General features: G+C 35.3%; 1 protein-coding gene across 21 annotated transcripts in view; it reads left to right on the top strand.

Moving 5' to 3' along the window:
* The window catches only part of CTNNA3 (catenin alpha 3), a 1,517,748-nt gene that overhangs the window by 1,458,799 nt on the left and 41,029 nt on the right, over positions 1 to 17,920 (top strand). For all 21 annotated transcript variants that reach the window (XM_070563754.1, XM_070563769.1, XM_070563716.1 and 18 more), the window contains one exon: positions 5,606 to 5,740. In XM_070563754.1, coding sequence (XP_070419855.1) covers positions 5,606 to 5,740 — 135 coding nt within the window. The remainder of the gene's footprint in view (positions 1 to 5,605; positions 5,741 to 17,920) is intronic.

The raw sequence follows: 17,920 nt of genomic DNA, 5'->3' as shown, positions 1-17,920 counted from the left end.
CAATCCTGAGAATTTCTCATGGAAGTCAACAAAAAGCTGAAAAGTAGGTTGGGCCAGAACTTTATATCTACTAAAGGAAAGGGGCTTTGATGAAGATGGAAAGCATCTTTGTCCTTAATTTGTATTAGTGTTCAAAGTATGTGTCACTGATAGCGTTTTCGTTTCTTTTCTTTTCTTTTTTTTTTTTTTTTTCTTTGCTGAGGAAGATTAGCCCTGAGCTAACATCTGTTACCAATATTTCTCTTTTTTGGCTTGAGGAAGATTAGCCCTGAGCTAACATCTGTGCCAATTTTCCTGTATTTTATATGTGAGTTGCCACCACAGCATGGTTGACCAGTGATATAGGTCTGTGCCAGAGATCCAAACCCACAAACCTGGGCTGCTGAAGCAGAGTGCACTCAACTTAATCACTAGGCCACGGGGCCAGCCCCACTGACATCATTTTCTGAATGGCTGTATGTCCAAACCTAATTGAAACTAAAAATGAATTTGAAACAATTCTTAAACTCAAGATAATTTTAGTATAAATAGGGAGATATGACAGAATTTGAACAGCTTATATCATTTCTAGTAAAGCAACATTGCCCACATTTGGCATTGAAAAATGCTAAACCATACTTGCCCAAATAGAACTCTCACAAGTCAGCATGCCAGTCTGGACCATATGAGTCAATGCTGTGCTTCATCACTGACATCATCAAAGAATTCACTGTATTTTTAACCATACTTCTCTAGATATCTTTCTTTCTGTGTTTTAGAGACCTCAGTTTGATGAAGAACAGGAATGAAAAGCATAGCAAAAGAAGAAAAATTTTCAAAGTATGCTCAGATTTCTATGTGTGATTATCTCAGAGTAATGACTGACCAAATTTAACAGATGAGAGAGAGGGAGAAAGCACTCTTTATTGACATAGAACAGGAAAAATTGTTTTATAGTAGGCAAGATGGAGTATGAAATAGCTGAGGGTTATGTGTGTTGAGTGTGAAATGTTGATAAGATGATGAGCTGGGCTGGGCAAATGCAATGGGTGTATGGATCTTCTGAAGACAGGGCTGGAGGATAGAGTTAGTAGTTTTTATTTTGTAAGTGATAGATGAAACCAGAGCAGTGTATACTATTATCCAAGAAGAGGATAAGAATGAAAAGATACTCAAGAACAAAAACTGAAAACACCAGTGGGGGCAGCATTGAACATTTTTTCGAAGGCATGTTCAGGAACAAGAAAAGAGAGAGATGGAATTACAGAGTTGAGGGAGGGTTTTTGTTTTGAGGGACTTTATGTTTATAGATTCAAGGATAGAAAAAAGAGACATTAGAAGTGCAGAAGAAGATGGGATCATTGGAGTTCTGTGACCCGGAGGAAGGTGAAATGAGACAGCCTCTGGGCTGGAGTACAGGTGGAGAAATGAGCCCTGAGGGAAGAGAAGGGTCGTCGACACTGAGGGCCTTTGCTATCGCTGATTGCTTGAAATTTCTCTTCTGGAAATTCACAGTGACACCTAATACTTTTCATTAACAAACTTTGCCAGCTTAGCAGAATTTAAACTGTTGTCTGTAATTGCAAAAGTCATTTTAAATGTGTCTTAAATAAAGTTTATATTCCAACATGGGCAAAAAATAGCTTAAGCTTATGGAATAAAGGTCTTTAAAAGGATTCACTTTGCTAATTCACCCTTAAAATTCAAACTGAAAGGTAATAAATGTTTTTCACTTTTCCTTTCATTACTATATGATGTATTGTGTATTAGTATCAAGCATCTTACTAAAAGAATGAAAGCTGGGTTAACCTGAGAAAACCACTTAGGCCGACATGCCATCTGCTTGCTTATAGTGAGTGTCCCAGTGGTTATAAAACTTAAATTAAAAAAAAAAGAAATGCATGCATTTAGAAGCTAACCAGATGTCCTGGTCGACATCTCCTATCTTAATAAACTAGGAAATAATAACCAAAGTGTGTTAGGATGTTCTACCACTTGATTTGCCTTAAAAGTCTCTAGCAGTGTTCCTTTAAAAGGTATTTTTATGCAAATTTTATTCAAAAAAAGTCATAGGCATAAATGTTCTACAAATCTAGGACCCAAACTTTTTCTATTGCCTCGATGTGAAAATATAAAAGGTGGGAGAAAACATTATTTGATTTTAATAAAGGAGGTTTGGCAAATAGTAGAAGAGCATTCTTAAAATGGGAATGATTCATTTTCCTGGTTCTGCTTGTGGGCAGCCAACAACAACTCGGAAAGCCTTTCCAAACGTCAATGACAAAGAAGACATTAATAAATTTTATAGTATAGAATTTATCAATTAGTATGCTTTTCTACTTCAGTTATAAAAGTGGCCGCCACCTTTAGGTGTACCCATGATTCTTATCAATTCTGGGAATGAACGGTAAATCTGGGTCAAGGAACTTTTAATTTCAAAAGTTCAGCTTCAAATTTTCCCCTCATTTGACTCATTCTTTCCTTACCAGAATTCTAGACTCTTCTAGTGTGGCCTTGAAAGTGTCACTTGAAGGAGACTGTATGTGTTGCCTATGCTTGGTTGATTGCAGCATTGGTTATTGGTTAAGAATTAATTATTAACTTTGATTTTATCCAAAGTTATATAGTCATGTTGGTATTTAAGGAATAAATTCACACTAATGCTTCTTACAATCTACAAATTACAGTGTCAATTTGAGAAACCAATATACAAATCAGAGTGGCAATTTACTGTTTAAATTAAATAAAATAAAACTGGCAGGAAGACTGATATTGTTCCTAGACCGTAGAGGTAGGAAAGTGGAACCAGATCAAGTGAGTTTGGATACCAGCTCCACCACCTGTTAATTGGGCACGTCAATTAACCTCTCTGTGCCTCAGTTTCCTCCTTTGCTAAATGGGGATAATGATAAAACCTGCCTCGTGGAGTTGTGTGATTATCAAAAGAGTTAATGTAAGTAAAGCACCCAGAATAGCATATGACAGGTATTGTTGAGTCCATCCATAAGAACAAGAACTAGATAAGACCATCACTCAGTGAGGATAAAGAAAACGATGTTTTGAATGAATGTCGTCTAGAGGAGATCATTGTGCAGTGAATGAAACAGAGGAAACTAAATTCAGATCTTTAGACAAATCATATACTCCATCCAAAACTCAGTTTGCAAATGTGCAAAATGGCAATAATTAGATCTAAGTAAAATGACTCTGAGTACTAATTTAGAATTATGTACATAAAGGACATGACACAGTGCCTGGCACATGGGAAGTACTTAATAAAGATCAACTTCCTGTGATGGTAAAACAATGAAATGACTGGCCTTTCATCATTATACATTATTCTAGATAACTAATTCTGAAGTTAGTTGTGAAAACATTGCTCTCTTAAAAAATCTAAGCACTCTTCACTTCAAAACACTGCCGAAGGCTGAGTTTTCCCAAGAATTATCTTTTTTCTTCTAACTATGCAGCCCATGGTATTCTGTGATGGAAAAAAAAATGCATTCCCAATTCTCTTAAGTTTGGTGATTTAAAATAAAATAGACTTGAAAGACAATAGAAATGGGTTCAAATACTGGCTCTGACATAAACTCTTCAATCCTGGGAAAAGTATCAGGCTTTCTAGATTTCTGATTTCTCCTGTATAAATTGGGGAAATCCCTTCCTCTTCCTTCCTCTCTTTCTCCTCTTCATCCACCTCGCCCTTTCCTCTCTTTCTCTTGCTCTTCATCCTTCCTCTTTTCCTTCTTCTACTTCTTCTTCTTGATTAGTTACAATTTAATCTTCCTGATAAGAATTGGGGGATTGCCCTTACTCCCTTGTTTAAAATTTGGTAACACCCTTAATATCAAGCTCTCTCTATCCTCTTGTCTGATTGTCTCTCTGGCTGGCAGTCATGTATCTATGTATCCATTCATATGTCCATGTCTATTTAGCATATGGACAGTATTTCTTCAGAAGAATTTATTTTTTGCCACCTTTGTTGATTGACTTTGACTCGAGGGTCACATGTTCTCATCTTGTCCACACATTCTGGAGCTATTATAGACTAGTCTATGTAGCAAATATAAAAACGAAAAAGACTGTCAGGAATTTTCCAACAACGCTGTGGCTTATTAACTACTAGGTAAAAACAGAAATGCGTGAAATGCTTTCGGGTCTTTCATCCCACTTTTTAATTTGCATTTTAGGCTACTAGAATTAATTTTTTTTGACAATAACATTTTTATAATTATAGAAGTAATATATGTTTAAGATATGTAAAATGAGAAGATAATTATTCATTGTATCATGTTTATCATTTTCATAAATTCATTTCCCAACGTGTTTTAAACACCAACACAACATATATTTTACACAATTTGATTGAGATAGTATATGAACTTTTTAATACTGAGCTTTTCCACCTGTCCAAAAGCATTTTCCCATATCCTTTGAAAATATTATTTTCTTGAGACTATATAATATCACCTTATAAGGATATGCATTCTTACTTAATCTTCCCACTATTGCAGGACATTTAACTTATTTCCAAATTTTTCTACAATAAATAAAGCTGCAATGAATAGCTTTGCACATAAATTACTGTCCACATTTCATGTCCTTATGAAGATGTATTTAAAGTGGATTTAAGTTTCAGGAATTTTTAAAAATCTGTTATAATTTCATAGGGGAAAGAGCACAAAGATTAAACCCTGACTGCAGATATTTACCACCTTATGCTCAAGCTCAAAGCTGTCGTCCAGGAAGTTCCTTATGGAAGATAATATAATGTAGGAGACTGTTTTTGGTAAAGAAACTTGATACATCTCTAAAATATGTATTCTATCTGTTTCTTGGCTCCAGGTAGATCTACGCCTGTAATCTAAGATGGAAATGGTTTCCTTTGTCTGTAATAACTAAGAACATTGAATACTGAAAGTAATAGAACATATATGTTTTCTTGCTGACATTTTTTTTGCCAAGGAAGATTAACCCTGAGCTAACATTTGTTCCCAATGTTCCTCTTTTTTTCTGGAGGAAGATTAGCCCTGAGCTAAATCTGTGCCAGGCTTCCTCCACTTTACATGTGGATCACCACCATGGCACAGCTGATGGGTGGTGTAGGTGTGCACCTGGGATCTGGACCTGCGATCCTGGGCCAGCAAACCTGAGTGCGCAGAACTTAATCACCACGCCATGGCACCTGCCCCACAGATATTTTTGTGTCTGTATAAATAACAAAAGTCAGACAATGCAGAACGATGGATCTCAAGGGATATTCTAATAACAACTCTAGGTGAAAGGAATAATTATGTTTTAAATATTTCTTTAGATTTACCTAAAAATATATTCTGAAAGCTTCTAACCCTATCATAAGTTAAAGGCTACTATTTTATGTGGATTTCATGTCTGGAAATTCCTTTACTATTTCTTTTGTCTACGCTGAAGTAATTAAGATTGAAACATGAATACACTTTTCTGGTGGTAGAAGCATAGCAGAATCTACATGGGTTTGGTCTGAGAAATGGGGCTAAATGAAAATAAACTTGCTGTCTTATAAGGTACCAGCAATGCCAATATTTACTCACTATAGTCTACTTATTTATTTTATTTATTTTCATTTTTATCTTTTATGCATATTTAGTGTCCAGATCCATCATGCAAACAGGACTTGCTGGCCTACCTGGAACAGATTAAGTTCTACTCTCACCAACTGAAAATCTGCAGTCAAGTAAAAGCTGAGATCCAGAACCTGGGGGGAGAGCTCATCATGTCAGCTGTGAGTACTGTCCAACCCTTACAGCATCACATGTGGAAGATGCTTGAAACAAAGCAGTTACACCCTCCTCACCCCAACAAAACTTGTACATCTATGTAGGTTAGAACAAACTCAATTGGAGTGTATGAAATTGCATGTAATTAAACTAGCAAGAAATCTTCCAAATTTCTTAAAGAAATATTAATTGATACAATTTGTTTTTACTTACTTCAGAGATTTTAGAATGAATCAGGTTTTGTAAGCCACTTAGATAAGAAATGGGTGTTAATTTAGAGCATAGTTTTCAGACTTCAGAAAGTATACAGATGGAGCTCAATTGAATCCTGTAATTTTTATAAAATATATGCATTTGGAATTGCAAATTAATGATATAATTGCTTTATTATTATTAATTGATATTCATTTATATAACATAGAAATTCAGGTCTTAAAAGCTTTTTATATCTAATTGTAGAAGTGGATTATGATAGGTCATTATAGATTTAGAGGAAATTTAATAAATTCTTTGGTGACGCTGAGTTTCAAATCACTATAAAATGACCGTGGTAGAAATAATTTCTAACTGTTCTGCTCATCTTTTAATAACAGTAGATCATTTCTCTAGAGTGGGTTTGGTAATAAAATAATGTTTGATATCTATATTGGATCCAGTTATCAGTGACTTTGAGAAGGACATGGACCAAGATTATAAATTTAAGTTAAAGTGAAACATCATGAACATTCTTGGAACTTATATTCACGAGAACAAATTTTTTAAAACGGTAACAGCATACTTACAAATTTGTAACATCCAGGACCCCTATAGCCTGACATTATACTTTCCCTCAATGAACTAACACTCCTAAAAAGAACATGGTTGCAAAAACACAAGCACAGAATTACCATCAAGGGTAGAGGGCAGGGAACTAAGCCTTATCAACTATCTCTCGACTATATTCTATCTTGTTTAATCTTCACAATAGCATGCCAGATATATTGTTTATTTTGTTTGTTTTGTTTTCTTTAACACTTGAAAAAAATGAAATTCAGCAAGGTTAAATAGCTTGCCCAAGGTCATAATAGTCAACGTCAGAACTGGGGTTTACCCTGAAAGTCCTTTGTGTCTCTGTTCAGGTGGACAACCTTGAATCTATGATGAAACTGAAGAGCACAAATCAAAAGTGAACAGCTAGGAAATTCTGTCTACTAATTATTAGAGTTAACAAAATGATTTATTTTCCATGATATTCAAATTTTACAGAAACAAATACACAAACCTCTACAACCTATGCAATATTGGTTCCCTATCGTTTTCTCAAAGGAAATATGTTTGTGAATACGTATATGCATACATATATATGTGAACATATACACACAGCATATGTATATATACACACACACTAAAAAATATTATTTCTTTATTTTGGACTACTAGACATTCAGTTTTCATTTTCTCTTTTAGCATTATACTACGCATATTTTTCACAGATTTAATTTGTTTGGAGACCCAAGTCTGTTGTCTGTTTACTTTCCTCAATTTCACATACTCAAGATCATCCACAAGGTCTATTTCAATATGAATTTTATTTTCAAATTATATGCTACTTCTTCATATTATCCGAAACTTTAAAAAAAGTTGCTAGAAGCCCAGCTTATACCTAACTGTTAAAATATGTTACTGTTAATTTTCCCTCCAAAATATAATTTCCTCCAGATGTATAAATTAAGTTTGTATTCTTTTCTGTTTGATATGATGATTTAAATTCATCAACTTTACATATCTTAGAGATAGATTAGGAATGAGCCATTTAGAATGCATGATTTACAATTTGAACGCTGAGTCATTATATAAAAGGAGGACTAGCATTGCAAATCTAAAACTATTTGTCATCGTTTCGCTCACTATTTCCCATTAGAAAAAATAAATCTGAGGAAAGGGAGTGTCCCCCTTCACATGCTGTACCGCCATCTGCTTACAGGTCAATCCTGGAGAGATCCTTAAATACCTGTTATTTCCGTGTGTCAAAACACGCTTGCTTTAATCTCTCGGTGACCCTGAGTTCTCATCTTGTTCTTCTTTCTTCCTTAAATTGAAAAGAAGTTCCAATCCAAGTCATCATTTTTTTTTTGAGGTTTTTTGAAAAGTAGCAAGCATGATTCTAAGGCAGGGAAACTCATTAAAAATTATAGAAATTTGGTATTCAAAACTACTGATTATTCAAAGTCCACTAAGTAAAATTTGCATTCCAAATCAGGTTCATGAAATATTGCATTTAGCAGATATATTTGGTTAAAAAGAAGTAGGTATGAATGGAATGCATTTCTGGACTGAATGTGCTGAGTGCTTTCTGGGTCTGGGGTGTTAGTGTCTAGGATAAGGACGATGAATTCATACCATTAAGGACTTTGACTACCATTCTCATAATAGACCATTCGATTAAAATTCTTCTCCAGTCCTTCTTACAGTGATCTGAAAGCACTTATCCTGAATTTACACGTTTCACTTATAAGGCAACTAAAGTGTAATTAGTCCAGTACTCAACTATGAATTGAGCATCCTCTCTGTGCCATGCATTGTAGAACATCTGGGGGATGCAAAATGAGTATATGGTGCCTCCTTTAAGAGGCTCAAATACATACAAAATTAAGACACATAAAATATACCTAAATATGCAAGACAATGTCATAAACTATATAATAGTGATATGCACAAATGCACACCGTAAGAGGTAAGGGAATAATTAATTCTACTGATGTGGCAAGTGAGAAGAGAAAGCTCTGTAAGTTGTTTGACTCTAATTTAGGCCTTGATTAATAAGTAAAAAACAAATGTATACTTATGGGAAAAGCAGAGGAACAGGATTCAAGGTAGATGGGACAAGTGAAATAAAAAGATAGAGGTAGGAAAGGAGAAGGAATATTATAGAAATAACAAACAGTCTGATGTGACAGGAAACAATTGTAGTTGGTACTGTTGGTGTGTGTTTCATTGGATGGGGAATAGAAGAAAACCTGCAAACAAAACTGAGGCTGTTTCAAAAGGATCATTTATAACATTTTAACTTTACCCTGTAGGGAATTGAGAGTAATTGAAAACTTTTCTGTTTGAGATGGGCGTAAACAGATCTATGTATTTGGAAGTTAACTCTTTTTGACAGGGTGGTGATAGATTGGAAAGATGAGGGACTGGAGGAGGAGGCTTATTTTGGAATGATTTTTAAAAATAGTCCAAAGCAGTAACAATGAGAACCTGGGTGAAGGCAATATTGATGAGAACGGGGAGGAGTGTATCCATGCAAGAAAAATATCTGAAGTAGACGTAATTAAAATCAATGGTCTATTGAATGTTAAGGATGAAGGAGAAGGAAGAATTAAGACTTACCTCTGAGGATTTGATAGCTTAGTCAAGAGTGGTATCATTAACCAAAAGCCATACATAGAAGCAAGAGCAGATTAGGAGGAGTAAGACAAGTCATTCAGGTTTTGCTTGTTGAATTTAAGTGACTAAGGCACATATGAAGAGAAAAGTCTAGGAGAAGTTGGGTATATGGTTCTGGAACTCAGGAGACAGACATGAAGGAGAAATGGACGGGACCATCCAGTGAAAGTATATTGAAGAAGACAAAAAATAACTCAGAGATCCAAGAAAGAATTTTTTCTACACACAAGTGATTCTAATGTTCCTGTATCAGATACAAAGACTTGGTTTTGGCAGTTTAAGCAAATTGGGAGTTTACTATCTCCATAAAAAAAGCCTGAGAATGGGCAGTCCAGGACTGTTACGGCAGCTTCACAAAGTCATCAGGGAATGAGGCACTTCTGTCTTTATGCTTTATTAGCCTTGTGTTCTGACTTTCATTTTTATCAAGGTCAAAATATGCCTTCTGCATCTCTGTCTATGGATTTTTATATTCCAGACCGTAGGAATGAAGAGAAATGGAAGCAAACATTACTTACATCTTTTTAAGTCCTTTCCAGATGCTTTCTTTTGCATATTATTGGCCAGAACTTAATCAGAGGTCTATACATAACCTCAAGGGATGCTGCAAAATGTAAAATTTATTTGTTTGTGTTTTAATCTTGGAACATTGCTTTCCTCAATTAAATGAGAATTTTCTTTCTATGAAAAGAGAGACTGCCTATTGGGTAGCAACTAGCAATTTCTACCATATGTCTCTCTGATTATCAAAATCACAACAGTCTTCACATATATTGTAGTTATCTGATTTTTTATGTATATTCTCCTCTAGACTATAATGTCTTTGAATATTTTTGAATGATTGAAAATATAGTAGCCAATGACCATAAATAATGCAGAAAATTCAGATTGACTGAGCTTTCAAGTGTATACTGAATCTTGCACTTAATAAGATATATTTAGATCTTTTCCAAAGCAATATCAGTAATACAGTGAAGGTAAAAATTAGACCATAGTGGGCTGAATACTGAGTATGCAGTGACAGAAAAAAGATGGCAGCATAGACTAAATTTTTAAGTAGTTTGTAATTGAAAGGAAGGAGAAAGAGAGAGAGAGAGAAAGGGAGGGAGGGAGGGAGAGAGAATTGACTGACAGATGGAATTGCTGGAAGCTTCTTTTCTTCCATTTTTTGGTTAACATTTTTATTTATGTACTTTTTAAGATGGCAGTAATTGAGAAAATTTTTAGGCAAAGAGCAAGAAAAATCCGGAAAAGAATGAATCAATGAACAATTAAGACTAACTGATAGAATAAAGTCTTAAGCAAGGGACAGGGAATGGAATTAGGAAAACAGGTAGAAAGACTAGCTTTGGAAGAAAGGAACTCTCCAGAGCCAGGATAAAGATGAATGAAGACATAAACACATTTGGATAGAGATGAATGGGAAGTTGATCTTCTTATGGATCCCATATTTTGATGAAATGGAAGGAGTAGTTTTCTGCTAAGTTTAAGATGTGAGAGCTCAATTCATAGTTTCATTTTAGCAAAAGGACAAACTAAAGATGTCCAAATCTTCACTCACTATTCAATGTTGCTTAGAAGAGAAAATAATCTGAGTTAACAGTAATGATTTGAGGTAGTAATCAGAGATACAGTATGCTAGACATTGTTCCACCAGAGCCAAGCTCCAGGACATTACCTGGATTATGGAACCTGACTCACTTTCAGTTTATCCTTCAGTCACACGGAAATGAAGCCAAGGTGGCCTTTCGATGGCTATCCTCTCTCAGAGAAAGGGGGAGTATATAAGACTTTAATTGAAAAAATGATAGCAAAACATGATAAAATTATAACTAAACATACTATTGCAGATGAGTTTCCACAGTCACCCCGACTTATTAATGTACTAGTTTGGGAATATAGTCAAAAGATAATGCTAGGAAGATTAAAATGTACCTGGGTTACCCAAGGGCATTCCCGTAAATTCTCCATCAATTGTACCTCTAGTGTTCTTATGTACAGTGCCAAGTGAGGAAGCCGTTGTATTTTATGAAGGGAGTGTCACCGTAAAGAAATATTGTTATATTTTAGCCTGTATGTATAAAAAATAAAATTCAGGAGAAAACAGTCAAGTAATTAAAATGGCTTTAAACTCTTCAAATTACCCTTTCCCCAAGTGTTGTTTTTAGGCCTGCAATTTTTTATACTACTTAATACTGATTAATTATGTTATATAATCACTATGTTTTGTGTATTTCCTTTAATGTGTTTAATTGTGCTGTCTTACTCTGAGGCAGGTGTGCCAAAGCCACAATTTTAAAGATTGGATAAATAAATATAACTCATCAGTTGGGGGGAAAGATCAGCAAGATTGAAAATTTGCCAAGCAACAGCAACTCAGCTTTAGCAGAAATCAAGGGGCAGTGTGCATTCAATTAGGAATGATAGGGAATAGCAACAATACAGCTATTGACCAAAAGAGCCACTAGGGCCTACAGAACTCAGGCAATCAACTACACACAGAATGACTTAGTAGGTTAATGTGCTTGCCACATTAAGACATTAAGGGAATTAGTGAATGAGCTTTCTGAACCTACTGCAGTTATTGGTAGTCATCAAGAAAATTGGGAAAAGTAAAAGAAGATTTGGGAAGTTAACTGAAGTATTTAGAGGTTAAAAAAATGACTGAGAGATGTACGAAATGGAATGAAGAGAGATGAAAGAAATGAAAAAGGGAAGATAAATGCGGAGAAGGGCACAGAGAAAAGGAAAGAGGGAAGACACTTTGCCAACAAATTTAACTCTCTATAGAGTTGTTTTGTTTGTTTGTTTGTTTGTTTAATGCTAGGTAGGAGGCAAATGGAAGTAATCGGACCTTAGAAATTCAAAGAATATATTTTAAAAATAAGAAAATGTGCGGGATATTGTGTTCTTCTTTATTGCATTGTAATAAAGTGGACTAAGAAATTCTCTTGATATCTAAACAAACTGATACCATAATGGATTCGATTTTCTTGAGAATGCTGCTTGTGTTATGCATCCAGTTGTAATAGCACTTGAAGGAATCTTAGAGATAATCTATTCACGTCATAATTATTTAACTCAAATTAACTTTACAAACAATGAAATAGGTCAGGGACTTTCAATGACTTGCCCTAGTTCATGAAGTGTCTAATGGCAGAGCCAGGACTAGAATCTAACTCTTATGTTTTCACTTTATTGCTACTGAAAGTAAGCCCTATGGCCTCCCAGTGAGTTTAGTGGCAAAATGACAGGCGGTAGTATTCGTACACTCAGCTGAGATGGTCGCTACAGATATCAAAACATAAGGAATGGTTTTAATTGAAAGGTGTGAGAAAACACTGACTAGAACATAGTATTCATTGATAATAATGATGATTTAATGATCCTGAACTCCTAAGAAAGCCTGACCAGGACAAATTCTTCAACTTCAACGTGGGAAGCTAATGTGAGACAATAGGAAAACTACTGGACTTCAAATCAGGAGACCCAGGTTGCAGTCTAGACATTAATCTTTTTGTGTTTGTGTTTCTTCATCTAAGGTTTGGGATTAAATGACCTCTGTGGTTCCTTCTAACTCAGAATTTATGATCTTATTCTCTTTTATAGTGAATTTTTAAATTCCTCTCTTATTTCCTCTTATGTATATTCTTCAACTATTTTCTTTGTGATTACCATGCAGGTTACATTTAATATGCTAAAGTTATAATATTCTAATTGAATTTATTCAAGCTTAACTTCAATAATATACAAGAATTCTACTTCTTTAGTAGCTTTATCCTCCACTCCCTTCAGTTGTGGATGTCAAAATTACATCTTTATAAATTATTTATTTAAAAACATAAACTAAAAAAACTTTAATGCAGTAGTATCCTAAATTATATAGAAAACAAAATGCGGAGTTAGAAACCAAAATTACAATGATACTAACTTTGAATAATAATTTTTTTAATGTGTTAGTTTCTTAAATCATGTAGAAAACAAAAATTGGAGTTACACACCATTATTACAATGAAACCAGCTTTTATAATTGTCCGTATATTTACTGTTACTGAGATCTTTATTTCTTCATACAACTTTGAGTTGCTGTGTAGTGTCTTTCATTTCAACCTACAAGAATCCCCTCAGCATTTCTTGCAGGGCAGGTCTAGTGATAATGAACTCTCTCAGCTTTTGTTTACCTTGGGATGTCTTAATTTCTCCCTCACTTTTGAAGGACAGTTTTACTGGATCTAGTTTTCTCAATTGATAGTTTTTCTCTTAGTACCTTAAATATATCATTCCACTGCCCTCTGGCCTTCAAAATTTCCAATGAGAAATATGATGATTATCTTTGAGGATCTGTTATAAGAGACAAGTTGCTTCTCTCTTGCTGCTTTCAAAATTCTCTTTTCATCTTCGGCTTTCAATAGTTTGATTATAATGTGTCTTGATGTGAGTCTCTTTGCGTTCATCCTACTTGGAGTTTATGGAATGTTTTGGATGTTTATATTCACATCTTTTATCAAATTTGGGAAGTTTTCAGCCATTTCAAATATTTTTTTCTGCCTCTTTCTCTCTCTATTCTTCTTGGACTCTCACAATGGGTATGTTGGTCTGCTTGATAGTGTCCCTCAAGTCCCTTAGGCTCTGTTCAGTCTCCTTCAGTCTTTTTTCTGTCTGTTCCTCAGAGTTGTTCATTTCTTTGCCCCCTCTTCAAATCTACTGATTCTTTCTTCTGCCTCCTCAAACAAGCCTTTGAATCCCTCTAGTGAATTTTTCATTTCAGTTATTGTATTTTCAGCTCCAGAATTTCTTTGGTTTCTTTTTAGGTTTTCTTATCTCTTAACTGATACTTCCATTTTCTTCATACATCATTTTCTTGACTTTGCCTATGTCTTCCTTTAGTTCTTTAAGGATCTTTAAGACAGCTGTCTTAAACCGTCTTTCTTTAGTAGATCTACCATTATGTCTTTCCCAGGAACAGTTTCTGTTGTTTTATTTTTTGTCCTTTGAATGGAACATCCTTTCCTGCTTCTTTGTATGCTGTGTTCTTTTTGTTGTTGAAGACTGGATATTTGAATCTAATTATGTGGTAACTCTGGACATCAGATTCTCCTCCTTCTCCAGGGTTTGTTGGATTTTTTTATTTGTTTGCTTTATGGTTTTGTTTTTTTTGTGGAGTTTTTGTTTGTTTTGCTTTTTGATTGCTGTAGGCTGTCTCTGTACCAAGGACCAGGCTGAAGTGTAAACTGAAGTTCTTCCCAGGTCTTTTCTGAGCCTATGCCTTCCTCTGGACATGAGCAGTGACTTTCTAATTTCCCCTGTATATGTGACCATTTTTAAATGTCCTAGTCTTCAATGTCTAGCTTCCAAACATGGAAAAAGAGAAAAATGAAGGGGATAAATAAAGTTGCTGGACATAAATCCCCTGGAAGTTACTTCAGCCAGAGTGGGAAGGGCTTGCAACAATGACAGGTGCAACAACAGTGGTCAATGGCTCTTTGTCTGCATCTCTGTAATGAGAAGCAGTAATCAGTGATCAGAGCACAGACTTTTGATATTTGGAGGACAGGGTCCTTTTTGCCTACCCTGACTCTCACAGGTTGCATGCAAGTTGCTCCAGGAACATGTGCACAGCTTCCGGTTGAGTGGCTGAGGGATGAGGGATGGATAGCTGCTACTGTGCTGAGAGCTGAAATTGACAGAAATTAACCGTAAGGTACCAAGCCTTCCTCTGGAAGTTGCAAGCCCTCAATAGACTCTAGAGTTCCTAAGTAGTTACATCAGACAAATTTCACCAGTATAGTTGTGATCTGGGTGGGGAGACAGATTTCTGGTGCTTCCTATTTTACCATCTTTCTGGAAACATTGATCTCATTCCTTTCTGCTGTTCCTTTCCCTTGCCAGTTTCTATCGAAAATTTTCCTCTAAGAATCAATCATCAAATTGACATAGCAAGTTGTTTTGGTTTGTTTTGTTTTTAAAAAGTGCTTCTAGAAATTTGCTTAAGCAATATGCATCAGTGAGAATGAGATCAAATGTTTTAGGAGTTAGCCATTAATTTCAGATCCAGAGGAAAGTGAGACGTGTATCAAAATGATTCAATATATTGTGAATAGTTATAGGACTGATTTTACATGGCTTTATTGAGACTGCTATGGTATCTCTCTGAGAACAGTGGTGACGTGTTTTGTGAGATTAGATTCTCATTGTGCAATTAAGAGATGGAGAGGATAAAACACCTGGATAAGGCACACACACACAAAAATGTTGAAAAGGAAAGAAATGGAAGGGGAAAGGGAACAAAATTATAAATGTGATGTGAGAATTTCTACTGTTAAATTTACTCCTTATAATAATTGCCATATTCTTATTTGCATTTCAAGTGGTTCAACATTATTAAAAAGGAAAATATTCAAAGAATTTAAAACAATAGAAAAGACTATTTCTGTTTTAGAAAAAAAATTAGCTCGTTATCAATCCTTAGAAAAGAAAAGACAGGATTAATTATTTCTATTGTGTGCTAAACAACCTGAACCACAGAACTTCAAAGGGGTGAGAAGAGAGGTCACCAAAATGAGCAAGATGTATTTGACAGCTATAGGATGGTGCTAAATTCCCTATTAGACAAAGTGCAGCTGAAGAAAAAGAGTAGAGCTGGATGCAAACATCCTGATGTTTATGACTTCAGCTGGAAGTCAGGGAGAAAAGACACAGAAGAAAAGGGGAGAAAAGAAAAAAAATCAAAGAGTAAAGATTCTAGGACAGCAAAGTGCTGGTGTCAAAATCCATAAAGGCACGGAGAAAGGCAGAACTGAAAGCAGATGTGAAAAAGGCACAAGATACTATGGATGACGTTTGCAAAAGTAGTCATTTCAGTCTATGACTCATGCTGAATTTTTGCTTGTTGTTGCATTACGAAGTAATACTAGTCATATTCACAAAAGTTCCTGTGAGGCCATGTTTGTGTGGGGATGTGTGTGTGAGTGTTTTCTCTAACAAAACCAATGCAATCCTATATTGTTTCCTTTTGAGTAGTAAACTCTGAATGATATTAATAGCAAATCAACAACTGTTAGTAATAAATAAAATAAATATTGACATTTATGTATTTGTTTATTTGAGGATTTCTCACCTTTGCCACTATTGGCATTTGGATTTGGGGGCTAGATAGTTATTTGTTGTGGGAGACTGTTCTGTGCATTGTAGAATGTTAGCAGCATCCCTGGACTTGACTCACTAGATGCCAGTCCCCCCCAAATCAGCTGTGATAACCAAAAATGTCTCCAGACACTGTCAAATGCAAAATTGTTCCTGGTTGAGAATTATTGGCCTAAGGGATGACAAGAACTAAGGGAAAGCTAATAATGCTGTTATGGATGTTGCTACTCCAGCCAGATCCCCTCACCTGGTAGTTCACTCATCTCCTAACTCCTGTGAGTGTTGGCTGCCGACATATCACAGCTGCTTCCTTCTCTAGATAATTGTCCTTAGACAAACGGGAGTCCTCCTCTCTGTGTGGTTATGCACCACCACCCCTGCGTACCGTGGAAGCCTAATGATAGTGAATGACTGAGGGTAGGATCCAAAAGACCAGACTCCTTGCCTCAAGATGGAACCAACTCTGCTGTGCATTTCACAGCCCCTATGAGATCAGGCCAAAGCTGGTCTCTGGTTGAGACCAACAATGTTCTTATTACCCTCACCCACCCTATTCTTTTCTCTTCCCATCCCTTCTCCTGAGAACAGGCCTTCAGTAAACCACATGCATAAACTCCTCTCAAGCTCTCTTTGTAGGTACCCACTCAAGAGACAAATGATAGCATCCTTGTGTCCTTTTCCGTCGATTTCTTTGTGGATGGAAAAGAGGTGATGGGAGATTTTGCTGAATTTGGTGAATACACCACTTTTATTGACACATTCATGTATATTCGTTTATCCTCTCAACGATGCTACAAGTAAACTTGTAGCATTTTGTTGACAAGAAAACTAAAGCTAATAAATGAAAATAACTTGCCAAATGTCATATGGTTAGTAAGTGATGGAGTGAAAATGTGAATCCAGGCTCTAGCTTCCGAGCTTTTTGTGTCATTCCACACTAACATATATTTATTCTCATTTTGCTGCCCTGAAACAACAATGCAGAGATGTGTAAACGAGGTCTTTGTTCTCAAAGAATTCAGTTGGAAAGAAAAGACAAGCAAAGCAAATTAATTATAGGAAATGTTAATTTACAAATAGAATTTATATCCTTCATGCTTCTGAAAAATTGTAGCGGTTTCATAAATCCAGAAAAATATAAGAATTAGAAATTTAAACTAAAAACAGACCTTAAATAATTTTTTTTTAATTTTTGGAAAACAAAGAAATGGGTACTACCAAGCTTTCGAGTGAATTACTTACTCTAGTCGAGTACATTCAACTGGAAATTGACAAGTAATTATATTGTATTGTTGTCATTACTTGATGATAACATAGACATTTCTTTACGGAGAGAAAATGTTTATCAGGCTTTAAATTTAAACAGAAATGTATTGCGTGTGGCCATTATTTGAGTAACAATCGGTAACATGATGAATGATGTTTAACCTAGAGGTCTATAAAAGACAGAAATGCTCAAAGAAACATTTCTTACACTGTCCCTCAATAAAACGTGAAGTTGCAACATTAAATCTCAATTTAGTGAAGCCTTTCAGCAGACAGTTGTGATAATATGATCTGGAAATGCTGCTTTTGATGATGTAGCTAATCACAAAAATAACACAACCCTCGGGGAACAA

This window comes from Equus przewalskii, chromosome 1 (assembly GCF_037783145.1).
Source record: "Equus przewalskii isolate Varuska chromosome 1, EquPr2, whole genome shotgun sequence".
Classification (NCBI taxonomy): domain Eukaryota; kingdom Metazoa; phylum Chordata; class Mammalia; order Perissodactyla; family Equidae; genus Equus; species Equus przewalskii.
This window is presented reverse-complemented; position numbering and strand designations above follow the sequence as displayed.